The 20,212-nt window shown below is 35.9% G+C and overlaps 1 protein-coding gene and 1 long non-coding RNA gene across 2 annotated transcripts; both read right to left on the reverse strand.

Moving 5' to 3' along the window:
* Positions 1-890: 890 nt before the first annotated feature.
* LOC130087004 (uncharacterized) lies at positions 891-19,370 on the reverse strand. The gene is made up of 6 exons (XM_056253206.1): positions 19,061-19,370; positions 18,425-18,727; positions 16,159-16,499; positions 4,831-5,173; positions 4,479-4,547; positions 891-916 (listed from the first exon to the last, which is right to left on the reverse strand). The coding sequence occupies exons 1-6, from the start codon at positions 19,353-19,355 to the stop codon at positions 891-893; spliced, it is 1,377 nt and encodes a 458-aa protein (XP_056109181.1). The 5' UTR covers positions 19,356-19,370.
* On the reverse strand, positions 16,581-17,109 carry LOC130086974 (uncharacterized). The gene is made up of 2 exons (XR_008807308.1): positions 17,037-17,109; positions 16,581-16,746 (listed from the first exon to the last, which is right to left on the reverse strand). It is a non-coding gene; the product is annotated as an uncharacterized LOC130086974 (long non-coding RNA).
* Positions 19,371-20,212: the final 842 nt, after the last annotated feature.

Raw genomic sequence — 20,212 nt, forward strand, 5'->3', positions numbered from 1 at the left:
ATCAAGTTGTAGTTACAGTTGGAAATCTGGTACCCTTGACATGATGAAATCGCTTAACATTACACAATAAATTTGTATTACAGTAATTACAAATAATGTCTTGAATCAACATGATTATTTTAAGCAGTCTACGGGAATTAAATACTTTGGTTTGACAAGCAATAATTAATTGAGAAAAAGAGGAAATTGTGTCAGTTGAACACATTCTGATCATGTGGGACCGATGTACACATTAAAATCAAGTAAATTCAAAGGACTTTTTTTTTCAGTGTAATGTGAAAAGAAACGTGCAAAATAATGTGCAAAGTTATTTATTCAGTTACATTACAATACAGACAGTTGCGTGCATGGTTAAGCCTGAGTTTAAAGGGATACTCCACTTTTTTTTTGGAAATAGGCTCATTTTACAACTCCCCCAGAGTTAAACTGTTGAGTTTTACCGTTTTTGAATCCATTCAGCCGATCTCCGGTTCTGGCGGTACCACTTTTAGCATAGCTTCAGTTTTTTTTGCCAAACCTTAGCTTTAGGCACCATGAAAGTGGTTTTTGCTTTCAATAAAGTGTGATAAGAAAAGTGGGGATTACAGTCCAAAACCTGAATTGAATTAACCTTCTGTAACAAATCAGTCAGGGCTAAAGCGGTTCCATAAAAGACAATTTAGGTTCATGCAATCCCACTAATTTGACCCAGGTTCATGTTCAAGATATTCTATTCTTTTACAGCCCAAAAGGTCGATCGTGGATCAAATCCATCCTCCCTGGCAAACAGCTTATATGTTTTGTGCTGTGTTTAAGATGTGGTCTTTTACTCGATGAATAACTCACATTTCACAAGTATATTTTCTAAATACAATTTTTTAGAAATTCATGCAGATATTTACATTTTGCGGCTAAACTTCATAGTAAACAAAGAGAGCTAAATAGAACAGGAGTGCAAAAATTAAGATCAATAGGAAATATTGTGGTAAATCAAGTGTATTTAGATTAGTTGATGTATTCATCTAAGCAGTTAAAATATAGTCTTTGCTTTTGTTATCATTTTATTTTATTTTTGTGATTTTAACTTATGCTTTTTTTTTCCTTCTAATTTTTTAGGAATGTTTTAATTTTCTTATAAAAAACATAAAAGATACAGCTGCCATAAACAAAACAAGAGATAAATGTATTTATACATGTATTAATATTCAACTTTATATTTCATTTTATAAAAATATACTGTATACACATAAATGCGAGCTTTAAAATGTTAAGGTGCCTTCTCAGACTTTCCCTGCTGTAGTGTTTATTCCTGCTTTGTTAATGCATTTAAATTAATATTTTTCATAATAATCTTGAAAAGTTCATTGCAAAAAGTTGTTAAAAAAATTTGAATTGCTCCTGAATCAAATTAAAACGCTCAATGTTCTGTTCATTGCAGGCCTCTTGAAATGGAGCCTATAGGAAAACATAAATAAATAAATAGACAAACATAAGAAATTAGGATATGCATCCAATCATGTTTCAAATGACATGATTAATCTATTCACCGTCACACATTCATAGTCCCCCATAAAAATAAATTCACAGTGTTAAAATAAGATCAATACACCAAGAGGTTAGAATTACTCACAAAAGACAGTGACACTGTATTTCACAAATGATATATAACTTTACGTTATATATTTATCTTTATTAGTTGTCCATTATGTTAAATTTCTCATTGGTTGGTATGTCATTTAATTTTGTTTATACGTTGTCCTTAATGAATAAACTTGTTCTAAGCATTGACGTTGTTCACTAATTTATTTTATGCTACATTACTTTCCCCTTTTAAAATAGTTTGGAAGGGCGGTTGTAACAGGAGAGAGAAACACTGAAGCACAGAGAGCATCTGGCAATATGACCTGTGCTAATATTACATTTCTATCATCATTTACTCACCCTCAAGGTGATGGCAAGTCCACATGGAAGTTAATGTTGTCTGTCAACTCTTTGTATACCCAAATTAAATAAATTCATTAAAATATATATTTTTGTGTTCAGCAGAATAAAACAAATGAATACAGGTTTGGAACAACTTGAGGGTGAGTAAATGATGACAGAATTTTATTATCAAGTAAAATTACAATTAAACTATCTTTTTTTTTTTTTTTTTTAAATAATGCTTTGATAATGACAACCTGAACAAAACCACATCAAACACAATATTTAAAACTTGTCAAAACAAACATTTGTACACCTTTTAATAAAGCTCATTATTTTTCTATTGCTTTATCAGCTGTAATACTTACTTTCATTTTAGATTTTTGTGATTCTTTATAATCACAAAAGCAGCTGCTGCCACCAACAGCAATGCACAAATAATGACTGCTGGTAGTGCTGGAGATTGTTTATGTGGATCTGTAATAAATAGAAGAAGAGAGCCTAGTCTGAGACAAACAATATAACAAATTGCAAATCTGTAAACGAGTAAATATGAATGATTCAGTTTATCTCCCTTTGCTTTGAACTGCAAGCGTTGTAACTTTGCAGATGTTGTGCTCAAACAGCAACATTACACAGTAACTAAAGTTAGAAAAGTGAAATCATAATCAACCACCCCTTTAAAGTAGAACACTGCACTTCATAAATGGTCATTTGCTTCTTCCAGGTTTCTAATCAAAACTTTTGTGACTTCCAAGTTGTTCATAATGAAAGGATTTTGAAAATCTTTTTATCATCACCTATTTAGACATGTGCAGGTATTCTGTAATATTTTAATGAACACACGTTATTCTTAATTCTACATGTATTGTTTAAATTTAAAGGATGAACATTAGCTTCTTGTTTATTCACTGACTAAAATATACAACACTGATAGTATCCTGCTTAAAAAAATCAGTCTGATTTTTTGCAAAATCAAAAACGTAAATCAGAAGACAACACTCACACCTCTTACATGTGCATGTGAACTAAAGCATAGCATGAAAAGCATGTACACCATGCACTTCTCTTTTTTTATTGCATATGCATATTCCCTCATACAGTAACAACTCCCCCTATAGAGGGAATTTCTCAACCAAAGTTGTGTAAGTTAAGACAATATCTCCCCCAAACTTCAATACTACTCCATTGGTACTCAAGATTAACATGAGATTGGCAGAAACTGTGTGCTTTATGTGCCCTTTAAGTTACATACTCCTTCAACCACATTGGCTTCCTTATGAACAGCTGCCCCTCTGTTCAGATGTGAACACTTTCTGTTGTTGGAGCAGAACTTGTCTAAACAGCTGAAGTGAGATCTGTATGCAGTCATGCTAGATGAAACGCGTCACACATCCATCCATTGTTCAGTTCATAGCTTTATTTCCCTCTTTTCATTATGATCTGAAGGGTCATGACATGCACTGGTTCCCTCACCAATACACAACCATTTTCCTTTAGTTTTGCTATCTGTTTCCAGGTATGCATTCGTCATTTTGCTTCTTGCCTTTTGTTCTCAGTTCCTTTATGGCAGGGGTTGTATTGTGTAAGAATTGTCAACTTTGTTCTTATTTTCAAATATTCCAAACAAGAGCTAAAAAAGGAGAAGTTCCAGTATTAGTGTCACGAATCAAGCCTCTGTGGTTCCTCCCACTCGCCACCAGAGGGCTCCATCCCCCAAGAATATTAACATATCACATTTTCACTCCATTTCCCATAACCCCGTGCTTGGTACTGATTATCTGTACACCTGCCATCATAAAGGAATTATGCTTAGGGCACCAAAATGGCTAGCAGCAGCACTGATTTCAAGCATCAGTTTGTACAAAATGCCAGGTCTGAGGTTTCTGCCAGTTTGTGAAGCCTCCCTTGACACAACTGCAGTCAAACCTCACACTATCTTCATTGATGACATGTTTCTCCACTGCTTTCACACAGCTAAAACATACAACGCGATCGCCTTCCTCAATGTAAAGTAGCCACCTCCATTTGTTCAACCAGTTTGCATTGAATGAACAACAAAATGTCTCTTTTCCAAACAGCCTTCCAGGGGTGTGTTTCCCAAAACCATAGTTGCTAACTAAGTTGCTGTTTCGGGAAACGCACCCCAGGAAAACTGAAGCTGGCTGGTTGTTGTGGAGTGATTGTTGTGGAGTGATTGGACTCTATAATAAATCACGATTGTCACCCTCTTTATGAAACAGTTCAAGTCCTATCCTAGTGAGTACATTCAGCTCAAGATTAATTCATCCCCACTGTCACAAGAAACAATTTAATAAGTCATTTTTACCAACTGCTATTAGACTGTACAATCAGTTCTAAGATGATAGATTATATTTCAGAATCACTTGGTTGTATATAATTGTAATGCATTGCGGAACTGATACTGGAAAATAATTGTTGTCTTGAATGTCTTTTTTATTTTATTATTATTATTATTCCGTGGTATGAGCTGCTGTGACGTGTACATTTTCCCTCTGAAATCAAAGTTTATCAAATCAAAATCAAATCAAATTTGATTAGTTTACTACACCGACCAGTGTCTGAAGTCAATGCTGCTCCCTTCTCCACCATATTCTTGTTATCCATCTCAGCACCAAGATCACCTGAAACCCAAACCAACAGATGCTTGAAGAATCAAACAAACCAACCAACAAACAAAAAACTACACATTAAATAACTGTAGAGGTTTAATCGCACTGTTCTGTTTAACAATGTAAACTGGGATGATTCTACAAATTCCATGTTTACAGTAAATGTGTTTTGCAACAGATGATGAATGATTAGATGTGAAATAATATGAAATTAAAGCACAAATAAACAGCCCTGAATGACATGGCAACAAGAATTTTGTGATTCAAACATATATAACCAAACATAATGACTCACCAGTGACTGTAACATTGAAGATTTTTTCACTGCCGCTGCTGAGGATCTTTAGCTGATATTCTCCAGCATCTGTGTTTCTGGTGTGTGTGATGGTCAGAGATCCAGTCTGATGATCCAGCTTCAGTCTGTCTCTGAATCTCTCTTTACACTGAACATCTGTACAGATCTTACTCTGATCTCTATTGATTTGAGCGATGCGAATGTCATTAAAATACCATTTAATTCTGTCTTGTTGGTTTGTTTGAACACCAGTGTTTAGAGTGACTGAATCTCCCTCCATCACTGACACTCGGTCTGGCTCAACAGCAGACACACCTGAAGAAGAAATGAACCATTCATTATACTGTAAATCACATGAATATGCAAATTAGCCCCGCCTCCACTCAATCACACAAGCTCAGAGATCCACTCTGCCAACTGTAGTAAACACAACACATGTACACATATTGGTTTAATTCAGCAATATATTTTTGAACCAGAAACTGATTCAGAAGAAGAGGAGGAGCAAATTATACAGGCTCATATTTACATGTCAATGTATCAGAATGGTAATACTTTTTATATATATCTCTTTACAATGTCAGACACATAATGGTAATTAATATGATTAGCCTTTTGCTAAAAAAAACCTCTTTGAATTTCAAAGAGTTTGAAATGCCGCTGGCATCCACAGAGAGGCGCTAATATGCCAAAATGGCGAGGGAGGATTGTTCTCGAAATAACAGTGGCAAAAATCACTCGTTCTGAATCGGCTTTATTCTACATCAACAACAAAAATAATGTCCGTGTTTTTCTTCCCGATGTCAACTGTGGTGAAACAGCAATGAAGAAAACTCACAGTAGCCTACCTCAGCTCCCTTAAATCGGAGACAAACACTCGGGTCACACAGCAGTCAGCACGATGAGCATGCCACTCATCGTATCACACAGACCTGGTGCGAAAGACCCTTTAGTTATAGGAACTAGCCGCCACAGTGGTTCCTAGTGATGTTACATTTGACACTGAAGCTTCAAAGCGGGCATCAAGTTCGCAGCGATATTTCTCATAAAGCTCCGTGCCCGGGGCGCGTATTGTTTTCAGAGAACGCCTGATCAACGAAAAACGAAGCCTCACTTTCTTTCCAGTCACGTGAATGCTTCACTTCGCGTTTCGGACCCAAGCGGCAACATTCTAATCTGAAAAATGAAGCCTACCCGGAAGTGCGAAAAACTGCAATACAATGAGGGAGGTCCCAAATTACATTATCGGAAAACTGAACATGTAGCGTTATAAGGCTTTTATTTATGGTTAATGGATAAAACAACGGTGCTAGCTGCGCGCAGCTGCTCATAAACATGGCTGCTATAAACTTGACCAGCCACAAGATGGCGCTGTTTTCGACACTCTTGATGCTTCGAATCTTTTCCCGAAACATTCAGGGAAAGCCTCGGTGCTTCATGAGGCTTCATTTGCCCATCCCAAGTGGTTCCTTATCCTTAATAACTAATGGCCCCCCTACGAACGTTTTCCTGGTTGCATTTGCACCACCAGTAGGAACTCTGAAGTGACGTAAGCCGCGCTTGTTGTTGTGACTTTATTTTGACGGCGCTGAGGACACCACCCAGAGCCTGATCACTCGCATTCTAAAAATTGCAAACTAAAATTGTAATTGTTCCTGCGGAGCGAACACGCCAAAAAGCAATTCAAGAACTCTTTTCTAAACATTTCAAAGATGAAAAATTACCCAGTAAAAAAATACTTTTGCTATGATTAAATAAATGTTCAAAAATATTTCTGATTTTTGGTTTCTGAATCTTTTATCTAGGCCTATATAGTGTTGATAATGGCAACTAGTAAATAAACTTAAGTTCCATCATGCTGACATGTGTGGAAGTGGAAGTATTTAAAACAAGTGTGTTACAACTAGCCCTGTTTTAGGTTGTGCCCCGCTCACGCATTTCTACCTGAATAGCCCAACTATTCTTAGATTTATACCTGAACAACTTCAAGCAGTTTAATTTTATTTTGTATATTTACTCTGTTGTATTTATTTGTACATTTGCTATTTTTATTAATTTGCTTATTTGTTTTTATTTTATTGTGTTTACAAACTATATTGTGCTACTATACTGCAACAAAATTAGCCCATTGTAAAAAAAAAAAAAACATTTAGGTAAGATAGTTGTAATGGTAATTGAGCAATGGTTATATGAATAAAAGACATTCAAATCTGTCACCATATAAAATGATCTCTTCAGTAGAAATTATGATATATAGACTTTCAATGGATGGACAAAAATTTGATATAAAAAAAGATCTATATGACAGTAGGCCTACACAGTGTTTTTTTTTACCCATGATGGAATCGAAAATGGCATTCACTTTTCATATAATATTTTAAAGGTATTGAAGTTAGAAATTCTAGTCTCATGACAACACTAGGGTGACACAAATTGTTGAAAAAATTCCAACGTGACTGAAAGAAGGTTGGGAAACACTGAAATATACCACAGGTTATTAAAGGTGCTCTAAGCGATGTCGGGTGACGTCACTTCTTGTTGACGTTTAAAGTATTGTCAAACAAAACGGAGGCTAGCTAGACCCTCCCTCCTCCTCATCCGCGCACTAACCCCCCAAACCCCGCCCCCAAGTCCTTCTTCTCTGTGATTGGCTGGAACTGTTTGTCATGTTTCGTGGAGCGGGTAAGCCGCAGTTTGTTTTTGTTGCTGTTTGTGGAGCCTGGGCTGTCTACAGAGATCACGTTTCTTTACAGTGTGTTCAGGGGACAGGCAGCCAGCGGATAGTGAGGAGATGTTTGCTTTATCTGACAAAAAATGTTTTGGCCTAAAAAACGCGTGACATCGCTTAAAGCACCTTTAATAAAAATACAGTGAATATATACTGTCCACGTGCACCCCAATTTTTGTAACTGCATTTACCACCTTGTTACCAAGGTGAATGTTAAATTGCTATGCTCCTGGGACCTTTTACACGTTTGTCCACTGCAGTGGACATTATATTTTAGTGAATGTCTCAGACACCATACATGTCAGTTTAAAGTCCTGTCATGTAAAGGGCACTGTGGTAGATTTTTTTCTTATTTCCAATCAACACCCAAGCATGTACAGTCAACACTTAATAATATTTATACTCTAGCACTGTATACAGTCGACAACTGGCTTTGAGTCGGACGACTAACTTCACTAACTAACTTGCAGCATTAACTAGACAGACTGACAATGCCTTTGAATATGCTTTAATCACGGCCGGAGGATCTCAGACCAAATTCAGACAGAATCCCACCAGCAAAAAGAATACAACAGTTTTTATAGAATAGAGGCATAGCAAAGGTGACATGATTCCTTACATCATTTATGCAAACCCTTATGTTACTATGTTGAATTCAAAGTCATACGTTTATATATTTAACATCTGCCTAGTTTAACTTCCCCTTTTGTTAAATTCAGACATGATTCTTTAACACACACATGCTGACTGAGTGTTTTTGACCAAAGGGTTTGGAAATATTTAGAATTCGAAAACATGTAAATGTTAGCCCTGAAAAAAAAAGAAAAAAAAAAATATATATATATATATATATATATATATATATATGATTAATTAAACAATCCATCACAGCCCATTCAGGGCTTTCTAGAGATACCAAATGTTTGGAGGTTTCAGGATGACAACAACTCCTTGGTCTTTGTCAGAATAACAATAATAATAATAATACAAAATAAAGCTCTTTTTCTTAGCATTTTCCCCACTCATTAGCAGGGTCCACTTCACAAACAACTATACATAAAAATGAATAATAATATTACTGTTTTATAGTGAATAACCCATACAAAACCTTTAATATAGAAATAGTTTTTCTTGCTACCCCAAATTCACACTATATTCTATTTTTTAAGATACATATATTTTAAAATACATATTATTTTCATACTGTCAAGCATATTTCAGCGAATTTCAAACGAATGTTCTATATCCAACAAACTTACCAGAGTGAGAGATTATAACAAATATGTATCCACACATGAAAGCAAAAATAATTATTTTCATTTTCCACCACTTTGTAATGCTGCCCAGTTAAACATTACTTCTTACGTCAAAACAAAAGTATTCAGTAGAACGAAGCGTAAGTGAAACAAAATACATAAAGATCAACACAATTGTTGCCCCACCCCCACCCTTCCTCCTGCCTTTTAGGCTAGCTGCTATAACAAAAACAAAACAACTTTGTCACTGGTAAGTAAAATATACAAATGTCACTATGTAGGCTATTGTATTTAAGGCCCCGTTTACACGAAGGGAAAACGCAGATATTTCCCTGCGGTTTGGCCTCTCGTTTACACGAAAACCCCGTTTTTATCACAGAAAACGATTATTTCTAAAAACTCCGGCCAAAGTGGAGATTTCTGAAAACGCCGGTTATGTGTTGCCGTGTCAACTGGGAGAAACGGGGTTTTAGGTTCTCTCGTGTCGATTCTGAGGATTCTGATTGGCTTGCATGGCTTTATCCTTCTCCCCACACTGCCGCCCATATATTTGGCATAGTTATGATGCCGCTCGCGGCGTATTTATGCGGGTGTGTGCACGATGTTATTATTGAAAACGGAGGGGGGAAATATTCGTTTCTCTAAATACCCGGCTGTGTAAACGTAGCCTAAGTTAAGCTATCCTGTCGCCGACTACGTTCAGAGACAGAGCTCCATGTGTTATATTACTCTGAACTACGCCCATGAAACTACATTTAAACGCTCGTTTTTTTTGTTTTGTTTTTTGGGGTTCGGTAGCTGTTTTTTTCTTTCTTTTTTTCTTAGCTTGTTTGCTGTAACGTTACATTTGTCACATATAAGCTTTTAGACATTGTTTTGTTTTCTGTTATAAGTCAGAAATGACAAGGAGGCAGCTTCAGGCAAAGGAGATGTTTGTTTTGTTCCCTCTAACGGATGGACGTGGCGTCTATGTTTATCTTTTAACACTGCTCCTCCCCTACCATTTCTCATAAATCACGTGACTTTTGAGAAATCATCATGAGAAATCATCATCACGTGATTTTTGAGAAAAATCGTCTTCTTCGTTGAAGCAAGTATCCTTAATGCTGCATTACTGCCATCTTCTGGTTTAATAAACTCTCATACAAAGCTTACAAATATACTTGTTGAACATCAACAGAAAGGCAGCAAAAACGGAAGGATTAACAAAGACCAGAGATTACACTCACATTCAACTTAACAGACCGGAGACGACGGAAAAACATGCAGAGAGCATCAGCTTTCGTTTCTGACGATGTCCGCCACGCTGGACCCTGCGACGTCTGAGGGTGGGAGCAGCAGAAACGTATGAGGCTAATGTGAGGAACTTTAATCCGTGCTGTCATCTCTGTCGGGTTAAAAAATAAGACATAAATCCTCCGTCAAATTGTAATTTTCTGATTGTCCTGTGTGGTGGCAAATCAGACCCTCCCTCGGAATCTGATTTTTGTATTCTGTTAGGACGTTATCCCTTCTTGTTGTAATGCCGATTAACTTCTGATGAGCATTATGGCCACCCAACAGTCTCACAGACTTCTTCTACTTCTTCTGCTTGTGATGTTTGTTGGCGGTTTGCAAACCAGCTTATGGCGCATTACCGCCACCTATTGAACTAGAGTGTGAAGCATCAATGATTTGAAAAATACAAAATTCTTATATATTTTTTTGTAAGTTTATTTCGCCCCCTGCATTTTAGGGCTAGGGGCACTGATGACGCCACTTTAACCCTATGCAATTTAGTGTCTGAACACATTCAACACACCACAAATTATGCTAGAATTGTATTTATAGATTTTAGTTCAGCATTTAATTAAATCAAGATAGATGTTCTTTTACTGAGATTACTTGATATAGGTGTAAATGGTAGCCTCATCTGGTGGTTTACAGACTTTCTTGTGAATGGTATAGAGTTCTCGTTTATGGTAAAGTTTATATAATTGTTTTAAATACAGGAGTACCACAGGGAATATTATTTTTCTTTTATTATTCTCATTGTACACATACATTAATTTAAAATTCACAATACATATTTTAGTCTACTTTAAAAAAAAAAAAAAAAAAAAAAATTGGCAATTGTAGGCCTTTTGTACAAATGTGGGACCGAAATAAATAAATTGTTTATTATATATAAATTCCCTCCAGAAATGGTGCAAATTGGGATAAATTTGCATAAAACTAAGGAATTAGTGATTAGTAGAAACAAATATCAAGCACAATTGTGGGTAAGACACAAATACATCTGAATTAGATATATTTATTAAACGTAAAAAAAAAAAAAAAAACATTGGTTATTATATGGATTCTTCTCATCCCGTACATTCTAAATTTCAGTTGCTACCATCAAGGAGATGTTTTAGACAACCTCGGGTAAATAGAAATGTGTATCAGATATCATTTGTGCTGACTGCCATTTGAATTTTAAATGTTGAGAAGATATGAATATGAGTAGGGGTGGAGCTATGCATAGATTATATATGTATGGGAATGTTATTGTTTAATTCTTTTATTTTTATTTTTGTATATTGTTATGTTGTGTTGGTGTCCTTGTGTGTGGTGTATATTGAAGCCAAAGAAACATTTCCACTAGGATGTTCCTTAACTTTGTATAGATTTCCATTTAATGCTGTATGTCCGATTCTGTTATTGTATCGATTATCTGTAACAATTATTACTGAATCTTTTCATCTGTTTAACCCAGTTTCATTTTTTCCAGATTTCTTCCCTTTAAATACTATATTAATGTCTATCCAACTTCTCTTTATCACAATTTTTTTGCCGTAATCTTATTAAAGATTTAATAATTGATTTTGCTTCTGTTTTGCTGTTGCTTATGTCAAATTCTATATACTTCAACTCCAACATAGCGTATTATATAATAACCTAAATAATAATAAATAATAAATTCCTTGATTGTGAATTCTATATAGCCCTATGTATTGCATTATTTCCTGGATAACATCTTGTCTGCAACTAGATTGGCCAGAATTAATGCTTTTTAATTTTGCCAATGAATCTGAGTATAGTATTTTAATGCTTTCTTTGCACGTTGTTATTCTACCATAACTACCAGTAATATATTATACTATCTGCAGTAATTATCTGGCGGAGTTCTTTAAAAAAATATATTATTTCATGTTGTGGATAACTACTGCTATTTTGTTAAATTCTGGATCCTTTGAATCATCCATAAAAAGGCCTAACTGTATAGCCTATCATATCACCATAAACTTATCAATATATTGATTAACACATATATTTTATCACAACTCAGTATCTTTACTTCTTCTATTAATTGAGGGTCTATTAGGCATTATAAACAGCCAAGGTAGAATTGCTAACAACTGAACTGTATTACTTTTGTGATACCAGGTATAGTCTAGCTAGCAGCGTTGTTACTTTTAGTAGTTTCTCCTCTAAACTGATAAAAAAACTAAAGAAAAGATAAACAACCATTGAAGATAGCTATTCTTAATATGACTTGTAGGGCTCTATCTTGCACCCGGCGCAAATGACTTTGTACACTGACGCATGTATCATTCCTATTTTGCACCCGCGCAAAGCGGGCTTTTCCCTCCACAGACACACGTCGGTAAACTAATGAACTTGCGCTCCCCGGGCGGGTCGGCGCAAAAAGGAGGCGTGTTCCAGCGCAAACAATCCCTGGTGCTATTTTGCAGTTCCAGAAAACAACTGTGCCACTGACCAGAAAAAACCTAGTCTAAAGTCAGTGGCGCGTTGCGCGTACATTCAGATGCTATTTTAAGCGCGCATGCTTGGCCATAATACAGAGTATGAACAACGCGCACACACTGTAGATGATTCTCTCATCTACACAGATGCATTTTACTTTTTGCAAATGATATATTATTATAAGGAAAAAATATTAAAACACGAGGGAAATCATTGTTGTGTCCATGACGATGGGAAAATAGGCATAAAGCTTACACATTTACCCCGATTATTATATGCATGTTTAACCGAAGCTAATTTGGGTGGGTTTGTCCCGTCCCCAATGTCACTTCTCTTTCTTTTACGGCCCTGACGAGAACATCAATCTCCTCGGCTGTGAACCGATTCTGAAGCGCGCCTGGTAAGTGCGCCGTTATAATAGTTTTGCGCCATGGAACAAGCACACCTCGTTCATCATGCTCTTAAAGGGAATGTGATATGACGCTCTGATTGATTTGTTTCCCGTTACGCCCAAACCACACCTATGAATAATGAAGCTACTTCAGACCAACCCCTTTTAGATTTGCGCCAGGCGCAAGAGTCATTTATCCCACCGGGAAAATACTGTAGCAACAGCGCCGGGATCCGCCCACAAAGTTACTTGCGCTTTGCGCTTTGACACTTGCGTTTCAGATCGTTAAAATAGGGCCCATAGGCATTTGTGGACAGAAACAGGATGATATATTTTTTTTTAAAGGTACAGGATGTGAGGCCTCAGAGTGAGGTGATGCTTCTTAGAAATGACACAAACGCTTTAGATTACAGCCCGGAAAGTATTGCGTAATTAAGGCAAATTTACAGCATAACTTTCTGTAATTATAGTGTATAAAGTAGGCTACTTGCATGTAAGTGTAAGGGAACAATATGTAAAGTTTGGGGAATAAAGGGGTAACAACCAGGAGAATTAAACAAATATTTATACTTTGGGCCTAAGTATTATAGAACTAAGGGGTACTTATTCTACTATTATGATACAACAATCACATTTGGAACAATTTAGTGAGAACATACTGCGTACCTTTTTGTAATAATTGTGTACCAATACATACTGTATAGGCTTTTAAAAAATTACAGGGTACATATCTATGCATTTATATAGTGTTTTTTTTTATAGCAAAAGTGCAGATGTTAAAGTTTGGGCTTTCATCTTTCAAGTCAAGTAAAGCTAAAACTATTGCATTTTTTTTAAATACTGGGAAATATCTTGTTCCATGTGGTTACAGGTGCTAGTTTAAAAAATAAAGGTTTCTGAGTCAGTTATATAAGATTGTGCATATGTATTTTGCATAGACACTTTTTTTTGCATAGACATAAAAATCACTATCCAAATTTAAATGGTTGTAATTCAGGAATGCTTTGGAATATAGACCTATGGCTGGTCTTGTTTTAAAGAAGACATTTTCCAGATTATTGTAGAAGTCTAGAAATGATAAAAAATGAAACAGAAAAAAAGTTATATAAGTTTGAGTTTATGAAATTGTGTAATGTAAAAATATGATTATTAATATTTTATATAAAATATATATATTACAAAATATATTTTACTCTAAAACTGCAAGAAAATCAAAGACAAAATTCTGAACAAGTTGTATTCCAAATTTTAGGTTGATATCTAAAAAAATGAGCTTTCAGTAAGATTTTTTTTTGGCGCAGTACCCAACTTTTTCACTAGACTCCATTACTGCCCATATAAGGGCGCCTCCATTTTCATATATGTTTTGAGTGATCTGAACCATGTATTTCCAGAATTTTCATACAATTTATGAAGTAGACATCCTATTCAGAAGTAGTATGGGTGGTTTGGCAGTATTTGATTTGAATTCAACCTCTAACAAATGCATAAAAAGACTATGTTATAGCGTTATAGCTCGCAGCCAATCAGAAATCGAGAATCCATACATTTTTCTTTATATTTAAAACATTTTCAGACCTTTTTTTCTCATAAAATGGAATTGGTGTTATCTTTTGAACTCATGGCATGAAAACAAACTGAGGTTTCTACCAATCTTTCATGATTTTTCGTGTTTATTGTTATTTCAAAATAAAGGCCTAAATACGCCTGATGAATATGAAATATTCTTGTTGCAAATTTATAAATTACTGCTCCTCTGTAATTTATTTTAGATAACAGCCACCAAATTTTACTAAGATATTATTGTTTAAACATGCAATGGCAAATGGGCCCGCCGGCGGGTTAAGAGTAACATGGAACAAAAGGTACAAGCACCACTACATGAAACAAGAGTATCTTTCCCCAATATTTAAGCAAAAGTTGCAATAGTTTTCGTTTTCAGTGCACTTTTGCTAAAAATATTACTGTATAAATGCATAGATATGTACCCTGTAATTTTTAAAAAGCCGTGTATTGGTTCAGCATTATTACAAAAAGGTATGCAGTGTATGTTCTCGCTAAATTGCTCCCAAATGTAAGATTGTTGTATCATAATAGTAGAATAAGTACCCCTTAGTTCTTTAATACTTACAATTTTTTTTTTTTTTATTCTCCTAGTTGCTACCCTTTTATTCCCCAAACTTAAAATACTTAAAATATTGTTCCCTTATAATTACATGTAGGTACTTGATGTATTCACAGACACATAGTATCCCTACAAGCGTTTTGAGAAATCACTGGAGGTACATTAATGTGGGTACATATATGAAATTTTCATATTTCATATTGACACAGTACAATCTCACAGTATAGGCTATATGTATATCACTGTTTTTGTGTAGAGCAGAAGTCAAACTGTGAGCTTCAGATGGGGATGGAAAAACACTCTTAAACCACACTGACACAGACACGAAACTGACACCTCAAACACATGGATGTAATAAACAAGACTACAGAAGGTTTCACTTTGACTTACAAACTGGCTCTCAGTGCATGCATTTGGTCAGGGCTAAATATATGGGCCGTGTCTTAGTCTGACGAAGGCATCCCAAAGCCTCAAGCTTTGTTTGTTAGGAGATGTTTTTATTAATTATCTCAGAATATTTACATTTAAAGAGAAATGAGCCAAGATCCTGTCTGTGTGGAAACAGGTTTGTTAAGCTTAGGGTTAAAAAAACAACAACAGCATCAACAAAAACGAGTGCAGGTCCTGCATGTAAGAGTAATGTAACAAGTGATTATGATGAAGGCTTTTAATAATCCATTTTCACCCTCATGAAAGACACATGCCTTTGGTGTGAGAGACCCGGGTTCGAATCCACTGTGAGACACCAATGTGTCCCTGAGCAAGACACTTAACCCCTAGTTGCTCCAGAGGCGTGCGACCTCTGACATATATAGCAATTGTAAGTCGCTTTGGATAAAAGCGTCAGCTAAATGAATAAATGTAAATGTATTACCATCATCGGAAAAGTCAGCCATTCTTCTAACCCAACCACTACTAGATGTCTGCAGCCCTGTGCTGTCTTTGGAGATGTCAAGCCATGGGTCATGCAACCACTAGCAGCGCCTGTCCCAGAGGATCCTGCGGCTCTGCCTCTGGCCTCGAATCCCTTCGCTCCGCCTCGGCCTGTCGACCTGTTAGCTACATCTTCACTCCTCGTACCTTTGGCTCAACCAAGGACCCTTGTCCCACTGGCCGCTGCTCTCCATCCCTCCACCCCTTCGGCTGCAGCAGGTTCCTCCTTCACGTCGGCATCACCTCTGTTCTCAGTAACACTGTCATCGCCTGGGTCTCCAGCACCAGCGATGTTTGTCTGCACCATCGGATCCACCGGCTGTCTCCGCCGGCCGTCGACAGCCAAGCCAGCAACATCTTGGCTCCTCCGTCCCTCGTCTCCACCCTGGGTTATTGACACTGGAGAGCTCTGGGTCTGTGCCATCAGGAACTCTCCATCGTTTCTGCTGGGGTCGCCTCGTCCTGCTGTCACCAGCCCTTCACCATCTCCTCGTCCTCCTCCAAAGCCTCCCATCACAAAGTGATGTCACCAGATGTGTTGTGTTAATGTGTCTGCCCGATTTTTGGATTACTTGTTATTAAACTACATTTGGAACTCTATTCATCTGTCTTCGTCTTCCTGCTTGCAAAACACGTCTGTGACAACCCACAATACCTCTCTGTCATTCCGGCCCCAATGTAAGATCACACAGCAGTCCGATCATCTTCTAATGGCAACAGATGCATACTCCACATTAGCTTCCTCTTTAACGTTCTGTAAAAAAAGGATAATATAAAATATTTTTAAAAAATGAAGTTTGATTGAGGTTAGATGTGAGTTTAAATATGACACTTTTCTAACAATGTCACCTATGTGGTTAAGCTAACAAGAACACTCTCACAGACTTTTTTTTTTTTTGCAATTTGATGCAAAGGTATATAATACAAAGTATAGTGTTATAAATGTACAAAAAAAAATTAATAAAAAAAAATCTTTACTGGATTTACGTTACGTTACGCCATTACAGTCTGTGAAAAGGGTCCAATATGAATACATGATCTTACCGATTTATGTGGTTTTCTTCTGCAGAATGTTGGCTCGGCATAAGTGATCTCATCTTTAAGAGCCTGGACTGTTACTACAACAATAATACATGAATTAAACAACAAAACTAATCATAACTATATCTGTTTCTTCAAATAATATATTAGGCCTGTTAAAATGTTACTGCACAAAATTAAATATATTTAATGCTGTGATTTTTAAAATGCAATTAATACATTTCATTTCACATTTATTTGTAAAACATACACACATTTCTAAAGCTATCATATGACAATGTTTTTATCAATAAAATACATTCTTTGCAGATAATTTATAATTAAACCTAGATGAAATGTCTAAATGAACGCAGTTTTTTTCCAAAACTTGTCCAAATGTTGTCCTACTCCTAACTTTCCAAATTAAGTTATCCAAACAAACTATTTTACATAAACAATGTTGTGCCAGTTCCCAGCATGCATTGCAGCTTGAAATATTATGCGGTAACTATTATTCTTAAAAAAAAAACAAAAAAAAAAATCATAGTTGAAGCGAATTAGTTGAGTTAACTTAAATAGTTGAGTGTGATAGGTTGACTTGTTTTTTATAGTTGCCTTGGCAAGAATTTCAAGAAATCCAAAAGACTACCTCATTAGCTGAACAAAAGTATGTAAGTTGACTTTTATTGGAGCGAATAAGTTGAGTTAACTTAAAAAGTTGATCCCCTGGTTTCACAGACAAGGCTTAATCTAGTCCCAGGCTAAAATGCATGTTTGAGCTGTTTTAGCAACTTGCATTGACAATATCTTAAAATATGTCAGTACCATTGTTTTGTCTCAAAATGAACACCAGTAAGGTTTTATTTATTTTGAGGCAACCTGGATTAGTCTAGGGCCTGTTTGTGAAACCAGGCCTGAATGTGTAGGTTGCCTTATTTGCCTTATTTGTTATTTTTTTACTGTGTGGTGAAATGTTGAAATGTATTTTTCATTGAAGTCAGTGAAAGATCGCCAACTCATTCATAGAATGAAAAGCATCATTCATAGAAATAATCTTTACACCAGCAAAGCACTGCAGGAATATGTTCAAGTGTGGTGAAAAATAATACATATAAATATTGTTTGTTATACTTGTTTAAAATAAATGGGTATCACTTGCCTTCTTGGTTTGTTTTTCTTTGTTTCCAGTAGATGCAGAAGATCCCGACTGCAAAAACAATAAACAGAGATCCAGCAGCAGCAGCAGAGATCAACACTATGTACAATAAAATATCTTGATCTGTAATGGACAAAATGAGCCATTAGTGTGAGTGAATCTGTCCCTTGGATCTACAACAACATATCAAACATCAGCACTGAATGACTTGATAGATCAACTCAGTTAATCAACTTTAATATCAACAGCAGCATACCTGCACATGTGTGGCAGAGTGTGTTGATGTCCAGATGTGTGGTCTGGTTGCTGATGGGATTGTTCAGCACACAGCTGTAGGTGTTTTTATCCTGATATTCCACCTCCAGAGGTAGAGAGAGACTGATGCTGAGATCACACACACTGATGCTGGACAATACACTCATTCCTGCGTACCAGGAGAGAGTCGCATCACTCACATTCACCACTGATGAACACACCAGTGAACAATTTGACGATGATGATGAAGAAGAAGAAGAACACTGTGAAGAGTTACTGATGATGACAGGAACAGGCAGACGAGCTGGAAAACATTAGATAATAAACACAAATTTGGATAATGGGCACAAGTACAACAGGGCTAAATGTGCATTGAGGTAAAAGGCGCATTTGGCACAAAAATTCAGTATAGCAGTTTTCTTAACAACTGCTTCTAATCCTTGATGTGATATCCGACAGCAACGCAAAGTTGATTTTATTTTCTGCTATCATAGAATATGGGAATAGTGAAAATACATTTTTCTTATAGGGGCCCTTTAACCCTGTTGTACCCTATCGGTCATCTCAAACATAAAATGTTTAACCATTTTGTAATATAAATTAGTTAATTACATTAGTAAATTACATCTCTACTCACCATAGACAGAAACACTGAATGTTTTTGATATCAGTTTCGCTCCAGTTATCTCTAGTTTATAAACCCCAGTATGTTCAGTTGTGGTGTGTGTGATGGTCAGAGATCCAGTTTGATCGTCCAGCTTCAGTCTGTCTCTGAATCTCCCATCAGGAACATCATCATATGTGGAGGAGATTCGGTTCTCTTTGCTGATTTCAGCTATCAGAGAGTTTTCAGCTCCATATTTCCACTGAATATCGTCGTCTTCTTTTATATCACTGACAATAGTATTTAGAATAACAGAATCTCCCTCCATCACTGACACTGATTCACCAAACACACCTGGAGAACATGAACAGGTTTTGTCACAGTTTAAGAATCTTGTTGGCTTACAAAGCATGAAATTAGCTTAAGTCTGTACATTTTTAATGTGCACTGAAGAACATTCAGAACAGCAGCAGAGACATGGACATATACTGCGTGAACAGACATATGTGAGTGAGAAAATACTTTAATCTTTACTGTCTTAAATGTATATGCTGTAGAGCAAAATAAATGTGTGGAGTTACATAACTTGTTAATTAAACCTTGAGAGTACAAATTTAATTCCGCTGGATATTTTCTATAACGTGATTTTTTTCATATGGGATATTTCGATTTGTAGATAAAACAAGCTTCATAAAGTTGTATGTATAAAATGCTTATATAACTTACCAATCAGACTCCACCAGCACAACCAGAACAAAAAAAACATTCTCCAAATGAAATGAAAAGTTAGCACTCGCGCTGTTCATGTGGTGTGTGAATCCTCCCCCTGACAGAGTTTGACCCTCCTATGGCACATGTGCACAAGCGTATTTGAGGCATAGTTATATATTTATAGTATATATAATAAATAGATTCTTGTTTGGCCCTTATTAAGACTTTAACTGTTCTTAGTAATGGAAAACATTCTTCAGTTTTATCATCTACAAACAATAGTGTTTGAACTGTTGTTGTTTTAAATATGTGAAAGAAAAATGGAATTTATTAATCTTCCTAAGTGTCATTATAAAATAAGACATTTTAAAATGCTTGTAACTTTCAACTGTTATGTATAAATCAACAAAACTTTTTTTTTTAAGAAAAAAAAAATGCAGAAAACTTACACTACCAGTCTTACTGAGGTGCGAC

This window comes from Rhinichthys klamathensis, unplaced genomic scaffold (assembly GCF_029890125.1).
Source record: "Rhinichthys klamathensis goyatoka isolate OS25496 unplaced genomic scaffold, OSU_Roscu_1.1 h1tg000103l_1, whole genome shotgun sequence".
Classification (NCBI taxonomy): Eukaryota; Metazoa; Chordata; class Actinopteri; order Cypriniformes; family Leuciscidae; genus Rhinichthys; species Rhinichthys klamathensis.

Coding starts and splice junctions, on each gene's coding strand:
- LOC130087004 (XM_056253206.1), bottom strand. CDS start 19,355: ATGGAGGGAGATTCTGTTATTCTAAATACTATTGTCAGTGATATAAAA. Junction 5,174..16,158: donor CAGCGGCCAGTGGGACAAGG/GTCCTTGGTTGA, acceptor TGTGATTTACAG/TATAATGAATGGTTCATTTC. Junction 4,548..4,830: donor CTTCAATGTTACAGTCACTG/GTGAGTCATTAT, acceptor TTTGGGTTTCAG/GTGATCTTGGTGCTGAGATG.